The 9,783-nt window shown below is 44.3% G+C and overlaps 1 protein-coding gene across 3 annotated transcripts in view; it reads right to left on the bottom strand.

Annotated features, from left to right (window-relative positions):
* The window catches only part of ZNF546 (zinc finger protein 546), a 24,746-nt gene extending 15,932 nt beyond the window's left edge, over positions 1-8,814 (bottom strand). The window contains exons 1-4 of one of the 3 annotated variants that reach the window (XM_023229477.2): positions 8,680-8,814; positions 7,934-7,987; positions 6,532-6,624; positions 1,450-1,536 (exon numbers count right to left, since the gene is read on the bottom strand). In XM_023229477.2, coding sequence (XP_023085245.1) covers positions 1,450-1,506 — 57 coding nt within the window. In that variant the 5' untranslated portion in view covers positions 1,507-1,536; positions 6,532-6,624; positions 7,934-7,987; positions 8,680-8,814. Of the gene's footprint in view, positions 1-1,449; positions 1,537-6,531; positions 6,625-7,933; positions 7,988-8,567 lie in introns of all 3 variants that reach the window. The other 2 variants (XM_023229478.2, XM_023229479.2) reach the window with 2 other exon arrangements.
* Positions 8,815-9,783: the final 969 nt, after the last annotated feature.

Raw genomic sequence — 9,783 nt, forward strand, 5'->3', positions numbered from 1 at the left:
AACACGCCCGGCTAATTTTTTGTATTTTAGTAGAGACGGGGTTTCACCGTGTTAGCCAGGATGGTCTCGATCTCCTGACCTTGTGATCCGCCCGTCTCGGCCTCCCAAAGTGCTGGGATTACAGGCTTGAGCCACCGCGCCCGGCCCAAAAAGTATTCTAAAATGTCTCTTAGAAAACAGGATTTGACTGACATTATGTGATTTCATTAAAACTCAGGTTCATCATGATGCAAAATAACCTCATAAGAAAAGTCTTCAGTTAGTATATTTATTGGCTAGCTAATAATATCATCCGTCTTGTGGACACAGCAGACTAATTCTTCTTTTATTCTTAGGCATTTGGGTGGGCCAAAATGTTTAAGGTCTTCCCCAATCCTGTTTCCACCCATCATTAGGGATCAGAGCCTATTTCCAGACATCATTAGGGATTGGAGGATCTTCCTATCTGCTACCCCTGCCATACCTCAGGAACAATTGCTTTGTTCCTAAGCCAGAGGATGCTGAAGTATCCACAATGACACTGATGTCACTGGAGACCAGCACAACCTCCTCAACCACAAAATTGACTTTTGTTTTCTTATTTATCCCTTGGTGATTCCCTGGCTAGATCACTGAAACTACCATATGCAGGCCCCAGTCATACTCCAACCTAGTCCTCTAAGCCATGCATGGGATCTCACCTCTGCCTCTGAGGCTGACATGGAAGACAATGTTTGAGTCACTGCAGAAGACAAAACACTGAACACTAAATCCCATTCCACCCATCCACAAAACTCAGGTCTGTGCAGTCCAGTGGGACCACCATCTGTGTGCCACAGAATCACGACTCCTGGTCAGGCACGGTGGCTCACACCTGTAATCCCAGCACTTTGGGAGGCGAGGCAGGTGGACTATCTGAGGTCAGGAGTTCGAGACCAACCTGGTCAACATGGTGAAACCCCATCTCTACTAAAAATACAAAAATAAGCCAGGTGTGGTGGCGGGCGCCTATCATCCCAGCTACTTGGGAAGCTGAGGCATGAGAATCACTTGAACCCGGGAGGCGGAGGTTGCAGTGAGCCAAGATGTCGCCACAGCATTCCAGCCTGGGCGACAGAGCAAGGCTCTGTCTCAAAAAAAAAAAAAAAAAAAAAAAAAAAAAATGACTCTGATGACAGAAACTCAAATATTTCCCTTGACGGACTTCATCTTTCACTGCTCCATCAGTGTTCCTGAGAGAAGACTGGGTTCATAGATGAATGATCAATAAGTAAGCACAGATAAGAGAAAACAGGAGCAAATGAGGAAGACACTAGGCTATTTGGGACTATCCTTCACTGTGATGAGAGTAACTAGGGAGCAGGTTCCACAATAGGGTTGTCTTAGGAAGGAAGTCTCATGATAATGAGACTTCAATGATCACATGAATTTTAAAACACAGTATTTCAAGGAAGAAAAACACAAACTTACATCAGCCATGGTTTTAGAACTGCAAGAACTTGTCAGTTCTCCTTGGGCTTCCTCCATAGAGAAGCACAGAATCCAGAGAAGCCGAGGCTGGGGGAAGAACAAGTGACTGAGAGACTAGATGTGTCTCAGAACTCCTAAAATGACTTAAGTTAATAAGATCTTGTTTTGCCATCATTTCTACTTCCAACTTCACCATTCTGCACATATAAACCGGGGAAGACAACAGGGAACCCAGATAAAGCCAAACCCTCCCTACATCATGAGAAACCACCTGTGCAAGTGTAGATACAGAGTAGAGGCCTCCTGCATGAAGCACGACCAGGAGCTCCAGCAGAAGGGTCTCTGGCTCACCTCAACTTCTGGATGCTGCTGATCTGTGGCTGAGACTGAATTGTTAGGTCCTGACTTGAGCAGATCCTCTTCCACCCATGCCCACCTTAGGGCTGAGAAGGGGCCACCCATCCAAACCCAAATATCATTCATGGCTTGGCTATCTGCCTGGACTCCACAGACAGGAAGGCAGAAGATAGTGGGCAGTCCTTCTCACTGCAAAACTGCACTTGCCCAAGGGTAGCCCTTCCCCAGCTAGAACTACAGCCCCCAGAATCCTCTGTTTCCAACCAATTTCCTAACTAAGTTCCCAATCAGGAACATCTATGAAGTCACTGACCACTCCAATATCTCAATATCAAGGCTAGGGTGGTGTAAATTCATGCCCATGGTTGCCAGGTGATGACGACAAAAATAGCTGTTTTTAGGATCTTCTGCATGATGGGTCCTTCATCATATCAACATTTAACCATGCAATGCATTTATCTCCATTCAACAGATGAGGCAATGAGGGCTTAAAATAAAGTACCATGCCCAAAATCACAGTTAGTAAGAGACAGAGCTGTGTTCTGAATCCACGTTTCTCTAATTATAAAGCCAATTATCTTTTTTTTTTTTTTGGAGACAGGGTCTTGCTCTCAACTCTGGCTTTTGCCTCTGAAGCCCAGAATGTTTTCAAATGAAACTTATGCATGGGTGATTCACTAAAAATAGGAGCATATCATCCACTAAAGTTATTAAATTTCAATACAATGAAGCAGATCCTAATTAAGGCAATACCAGTTGACAGTTATTAGAATGGCAGACTTAAAAGATTAATAATATGCCAGATGAGTAACATCACAGGGAAATGAATACCGTGTAAATGCTACAGATTTGTAGGACCTTAAAACATGGCATGTAGACGGATGTGAGAGACTTTTACCATCTAAACCTAATTTTGGGACTCTACCCAAAGCAAATGATTGTAAATGTGTATTAAGATGCCTGCAGGTTAGGCCAGGCACGGTGGCTCACACCTGTAATCCTAGCACTTTGGGAGGCCAAGGCGGGCAGATCATTTGAGGTCAGGAGTTTGAAACCAGCCTGGCCAACATGGCGAAACCCTCTCTCTACTAAAAAATACAAAAATTAGCCGGGGCGTGGTGGCACATGCCTGTAATCCCAGCTACTCGGGAGGCTGAGGAAGGAGAATCACTTGAACCCGGGAGGTGGATGTTGCAGTGAGCTAAGATCGTGCCACCGCAGTCCAGCCTGTGCAATGGGAGTGAGACTCATCTCAAAAAAAAAAATAATAATAATTTAAAATATACACACAGGCATATATATGTACTTATTTTTCATTTTGATAAGAGAAAGCCTTTCCTTTTTTGAACAATCTTCTCTTGAACTTGAAGGAAAAGCTTAAGATAATCTAAAAACAGCTGATACATATATATATTATATTATATTATATTATATTATATTATATTATATTATATTATATTTTACATATATATATATTTTTTGAGACAGAATCTCGCTCTGTCACCCAGGCTGCAGCGTAATGGTGCGATCTCGGCTCACTGCAGCCTCCGCCTCCTGGGTTCAAGTGATTCTCCTGCCTCAGGCTCCTGAGTAGCTGGGATTACAGGCACCCACCACCGCACCCAGCTAATTTTTGTATTTTTAGTAGAGACAGGGTTTTGCCATGTTGGCCAGGCTAGTTTCGAACTCCTGACCTCAGGGTATCCGCCCTCCTCTGCCTCCCAAAGTGCTGGTATTACAGGTGTGAGCCACTGTGCCTGGCCAACAGTTGTTATATTTTTACTGAATGTCTTTTTTTTCCTTTTAGCTCATAACATCGGAACCAATTCTTTTGATTTTTCACATATGTCCATGTATGCTAATATACTGCAATGTCTTATACATACAAATGCTGGTCACAATGAAGTGGTTTTTCATGTACTCCTGACAAACGTATTGACAGTTTGTGTTCTGAAATTTTTCTTTCAGCCACAATATCCTCCAAACTGCTGCTGAATAATCTTGTCCCATTAGCCTTATTTTATTTATTTATTTATTTTTTGAGATGGAGTCTGGCGCTGTGTCGCCCAGGCTGGAGTGCAGTGGCCAGATCTCAGCTCACTGCAAGCTCCGCCTCCGGGGTTTAAGCCATTCTCCTGCCTCAGCCTCCCGTGTAGCTGGGACTACAGGCATCCGCCACCACGCCCAGCTAATTTTTTTAAATGTATTTTTAGTAGAGACGGGGTTTCACCGTGTTAGCCAGGATGGTCTCGATCTCCTGACCTCGTGATCCGCCCGTCTCGGCCTCCCAAAGTGCTGGGATTACAGACGTGAGCCACTGAGCCAAGCTAAGATGCAATTATTTTTAATGAACAACATTCATAAAACAGACTCTCAGAAAGATAATCAAGAAATCTCTTCTTGGTCAGGAGCAGCAGCTCACACTTGTAATCCCAGCACTTTGGGAGGCCGAGGTGGGTGGATCACCTGAGGTCAGGAAATCGAGACCAGCCTGGCCAACAGGGCGAAACTCCATTTCTACTAAAAATACAAAAATTAGCCGAGTGTAGTGGTGGGTGCCTGTAATCCCAGTTACTCTGGAGGCTGGGGCAGAAGAATTGCTTGAACCTGGGAGGCGGAGGTTGTAGTGAGCTGAGATTGTGCTACAGCACTTCAGCCAGGGCGACAGAGTGAGACTTCATTTTGGGGGGAAAAAATATCTTTTATTCTTGCAACTACCAAAGGGGAGACATCATTCTTCAATATAAAACTAGCTAAAATAATCTAATTAAGGCAGGGGTCCCCAACCCCCAGGTCACTGACTGATAGTGGGCCATGGCCTGTTAGGAACTGGGTCACACAGCAGAAGGTGAGTAGCAGGCCAGCGAGGGAAGCTTCATCTGTATTTACAGCTACTCCCCATTGCTAGCATGAACCGCTTGATCTCTGCCTCCTGTCAGATCAGCTGCAGCATTAGATTTTCATAGGAGTGCGAACCCTATTATGAACTGACCATGTGAGGGATCTAGGTTGCATGCTCCTTATGAGAATCTAATGCCTGATGATCTGTCATTGTCTCCCATGACTCCCAGATGAGACCATCTAGTTGCAGGAAAACAAGCGCAGGGCTCCCACTGATTCCACATTATGGTGAGTTGTATAATTATTTAATTACATGTTATAACGTAATAAGAATGGGAATAATATGCACAATAAATGTAACATGCTTGAATCATCCTGAAACCATCTCCCTCTCCCTGTCTGTGAAAAAATTGTCCTCCATGAAACCAGTCCTGGTGCCAAAAAGATTGGGGGCTACTGTAATAAGGCTATTACAATAGATATATCAATAGATAACTTTAATATGAGGTTCAATCTTGTTCTCCTGTTCTATATGTAAAGATTTACATAAATATTTATAGCTGTTACCATCTTACTCTGCTTTTTTTTTTTTTTTTGAGACAGAGTCTCACTCTGTCACCCAGCCTGGAGTGCAGTGGTGCTATCTCGGCTCACTGCAACATCCTGGGTTCAAGCAATTCTCTGCCTCAGCCTCCCGAGCAGCTGGGATTACAGGTATGCGCCACCACACTTGGCTAATTTTTGTATTTTTAGTAGAGACGGGGGTTCCACCATCTTGTCCAGGCTGGTCTTGAACTCCTGACCTTGTGATCCACCTGCCTTGGCCTTCAAAAGTGCTGGGATTACAGGCATGAGACACCACTCCCGGCCTTATTCTGTTTTCTACTGTTATAAATCTGTCCTAGAAAATGCTATCTGCATAATGGAACCCTGAAAAAAACCTAGCCAAGATAGAGTATTGCTATGTCTTGTAAAAGCAACCTTAAAAATCTAAAAAAAGCAGTATAATCCTGAAGAACTGTCTTATTTGATAAATTGTGTCATATTAATTATCCTTAATTGGTTTATATAACCCTAAAAGGTGTAAATTTCTCAAAGGTTAATCAAACTTAGCAGGATTCATTGGTGTCTTTCTCTTCTCCCTTTGTGCACAGAGATATAAGAAAGCTTTGGTTTAGGGAGAATTAATTTTTCTAACTAGGAGCTAGAAAGTCTTGTGTCCTTTGAATAATTTGTTAGTGCAATTTCTATTCTGCAGTAAGAAAAGTGCAGGTATATGTGTGCACACACATACACACACACAAATGCGCTGAAAAATCTTGCTAAAATAGGTCAGGCATGGTGGCTCACACCTGTAATCCCAGCACTTTGGAAGGCTGAGGCAGGTGGATCACCTGAGGTCAGGAGTTTGAGACCAGCCTGGCCAACATGGCGAAATCCCATCTCTATTAAAAATACAAAAAATTAGCTGGGCGTGGTAGCAGGGCCTGTAATTCCAGCTACTTGGGAGGCTGAGGCAGGAGAATTGCTTGAACCTGGGAGATGGAGGTTGCAGTGAGCTGAGATCGCACCATTGTACTCCAGCCTGGGCAACAGAGCGAGACTCTGTCAAAAGAAAAAAAAAATCTTGCTAAAATATAGCTCCCCAAAATATTAATAGTGAGGCTGGGGCTATTTTAACTTTCTTCTTTATAAGTCCCTTATGTAATATAACTGAGTAACTGAATAATTTATAAAAGGTGAACATTAATTCTATAACCAGAAGTATACAATAAATCTATATCCAATTATAAAGTAAAATGTTTTAACACATCAGAAGCAAGTTAGTTTGACATGTATGGAAACAGTAGGAAAACAGTGTGACCATTATAAATAAATGCCTACCAGTTCTTGAACATTCTTCTTCAATTCAACAAGACCTTTTCACTATTAAGACTCTTCTCTTAATACACAAGCCAGGTGAACAGCATCTGCAGACTGAAAAAGAAAATTTGAGCAAAGCAGACAGAAGAGTATTTGGTTCTTCTCTACTTCTCCAGCAAGTAATCAGTTGAAATGTTTAGATATAATCCTTGTTAAATGTCTTTAAATCCTAATATTAGTGAGATTCATATACAATTTAAAATTTGCAGCTGGGTGCGGTGGTTCATGCCTGTAATCCCAGCATTTTGGGAGGCCGAGGCAAGTTGATAACCTGAGGTCAGGAGTTCAAGACCAGCATGGCCAACATGGTGAAACCCCATCTCTACTAAAAATACAAAAATTAGCCGGGCGTGGTGGCAGGTGCCTGTAATCCAGCTACCTGGGAGGCTGAGGCAGGAGAATCACTTAAACCCAGCAGGCGGAGGCTGCAGTGAGCCAAGTTCATGCCATTGCAGTCCAGCCTGGGCGACAGAGCAACACTCCATTTCAAAAAAAAAATAAAAAATGCGTATGATTCTTCATCACTATGACTCTTACTTTACTTATATGTACTTTTTATTCTTATGACTAACACTGTATGAACATAAATCTCAACTCATGGATTCCTTGGAAAAAAATCCCTGCTCATGTTCACACAGATTTCTATACTTGGACTTCCAATCAGATTCCCACTTCTAAAAGCCTTGAAAACAGGCAACCATTATCACCTGCTTGCTGACACCAGTCAGGTCATCTCTAATCCTGTCATACTTCAAAACTGAGGTCTTTGGAGAAGATTGGAGAAGATGGATGATGTGATTCTACCTAAACATTAACCTCAATAAAACAAAGTTTTAACTTTAGACTCCAAGATATGCATTTCTCTACCATTATAGAAAGTGAGTGCAGAGGAATGATTTGAAAAATGAGAAGGTCATTTGGAGGCCCGTGAAGAGGAGGGTCCACCTGCATGGTCCATTGTTCACTGGAAAGGAAGGCTTGGGATAGGTCACTGGACAACTCAGGAAAAGCAAAGCAATGTTTCCATCTCCTCAAAACAAAAACACTTTATGCATTTATTTAAAGATTTATTTAAAGATATGGACCAGAGAGTTGCAATTTATGTGCCAAATAATTTTGTCTTTTTAGATTGAATCAAATGAACTTTTTCAAAGGGAAAAATGCAAATGAAAGTCACAGAAAGTACCTGGGGGATGTGATTTTTGTGACTGTGAGCAATGAGGTGACAGGCTCTGTGGTAGACTGTGGCTTTGCTTGACATAGCAGTGTGGTACCATACCGTATGACCGGGTGCAGGCAAGGCTGTGTGAAGATTAGAATGTGTGATTTCCATTTTATGAACAAAAAGGAAATATAAACTTACCTGGACCTGAACTTTTAGACCTGCTACAACAATTGTTCCCTCCTTTCCAGGATCCTTGTTTTGATGAATGGCAGGATGGGGGAAGAAAAAAAAATCATGAGACAGCAGGCCTTTCTTAGAGCACAGACCAACCTAGAATATCCCTTCCAGCGCTATATCTGCGCTGACCTCTCGCACATAACAGCTGCGTGAGAGTGAGGCTGGGATCTGTCTCTGAACTCACACCAGATTTCTAGATCAAAGGTATGGGAATGTAGTGCTTCTGAAAAATGCAGCTGCCCACACAGCGGCTCCAACTGGGCACTCTTCCAATCTGTCGTCCCAGGAGTCTGTTTTAGGGACACTTCTAATTCAAAAGTCCAATCGCCAACCTTCTTGCTGGGAACCTTCATCCCAGAGCTCAATATTTGACTTCCCTCTTGGGGACACTGCTCTGAGCAGACACCGAGGCCGTGAGGGGAGCAGAGGGTCAGTGACACACACCAGAGGGCGAGGCACCTGTCTCAACCTCACACCCGCACCCACACCCACCCAACCCGGTCCTGACGGGTGCCCCGTCGCGCGCACACGCACACATACACCGTCTGCCACATTTTGTCACACAATCCCCCTTCTCCGCTCCCCACGCACGCACAGGCCTGAGGCTCCCTCCGGGCACGACACGCCAGGTCTTGGCCCTGGAGTGCCTCACTTTGGGCGGCAGTTCCAACCTCAGTCCTACTCGTAAGAGTCCCGTTCCGCCTCACCTAGCTCGGACTTCTTGCCTGCCTGTGAATGAAGTACCCAGGCGGCTGAACCCTTAAGAACGCAATGTAAAGGGCCCTCGGGGTCCAGGCAACACTGCCCAAGCGGCTTCTGGGAAATGTAGTCCACAGCCGGAAACTGGTTCTCTTGGGCGGAGGCGCAGGCGCACGCGCATCCGGCGGTTTCGCTCCACGTACCGGGAACCCACGCAGGAAGCTGAGGAGCAGAGTAGACGCGTCTGGGCCCCTCGCCAGGCCACTTGAGCGTGGGACCGCCGAGTGCGACCCTGAGGCCGAGTGCGTGCGAACTGGGCGATAGCTCTGCCAGGCAAGGTTTTGTTTGTTTCACCCCTTGAGGTAGTCCCGGCGTCTAGTACATAGTAGGAGCTCAATACGTGTATTGTAAAGAATGGGTGCCTGGACATTTGTATTTGCCTTGTGAGCGCGTGCGTGTGGCACCGTGAGGGTTGCGGGACCGACGGAGCCTCTCTGGCTGTGGCGGGACCGACGGAGCCTCTCTGGCTGTGGCGGGTTGTGTTTCCGCATGTGTGTAATTTGAGTGTGAGTCGGTGTGTAGTGAGTGAAGGGATCTGACTGGAGAAAACCACAAAAAATACCCAGGGCTGTGATTTTTGTGACTTTGGCCAATGGGACGACAGCTCTGTGGTAGATGGTGGCCGTGCTTGACCTAACAATGTGGTACTGTGCCGTGTGACTGGGTTGCCGGCAAGGCTATGTGAAGGTGAGAATGTGTGATTTGGAAAATCTGGGTGTGGAACGTCACGGGTGCCAGTGGAATTGTGACTCTGTGTGTGTATAAAAGTTTGCAACCATAGGCCTATATGTCTGTGGAATAAAGATAATATGTTGCATCTTGGAGTATCAGCTTTATTTAAAGATTTGGATCAGAAAGTTGCAATTTATATGCCAAAGAAATTTGTCTTTTTATATTGAATCAAATGAATTTTTTACAAAGAGAAAAATGAAAATAATAGTAACTTTTAAAAAATATTAAGAATTTCCTTCCACTTTTCTATTCTGGGAATGGGTCTTTGGCAGATTGATTTGAAAACCTTGGACTGAGGAAATTATGCTTGGAAAGCACAT

This window comes from Piliocolobus tephrosceles, chromosome 21, assembly GCF_002776525.5.
Source record: "Piliocolobus tephrosceles isolate RC106 chromosome 21, ASM277652v3, whole genome shotgun sequence".
Classification (NCBI taxonomy): domain Eukaryota; kingdom Metazoa; phylum Chordata; class Mammalia; order Primates; family Cercopithecidae; genus Piliocolobus; species Piliocolobus tephrosceles.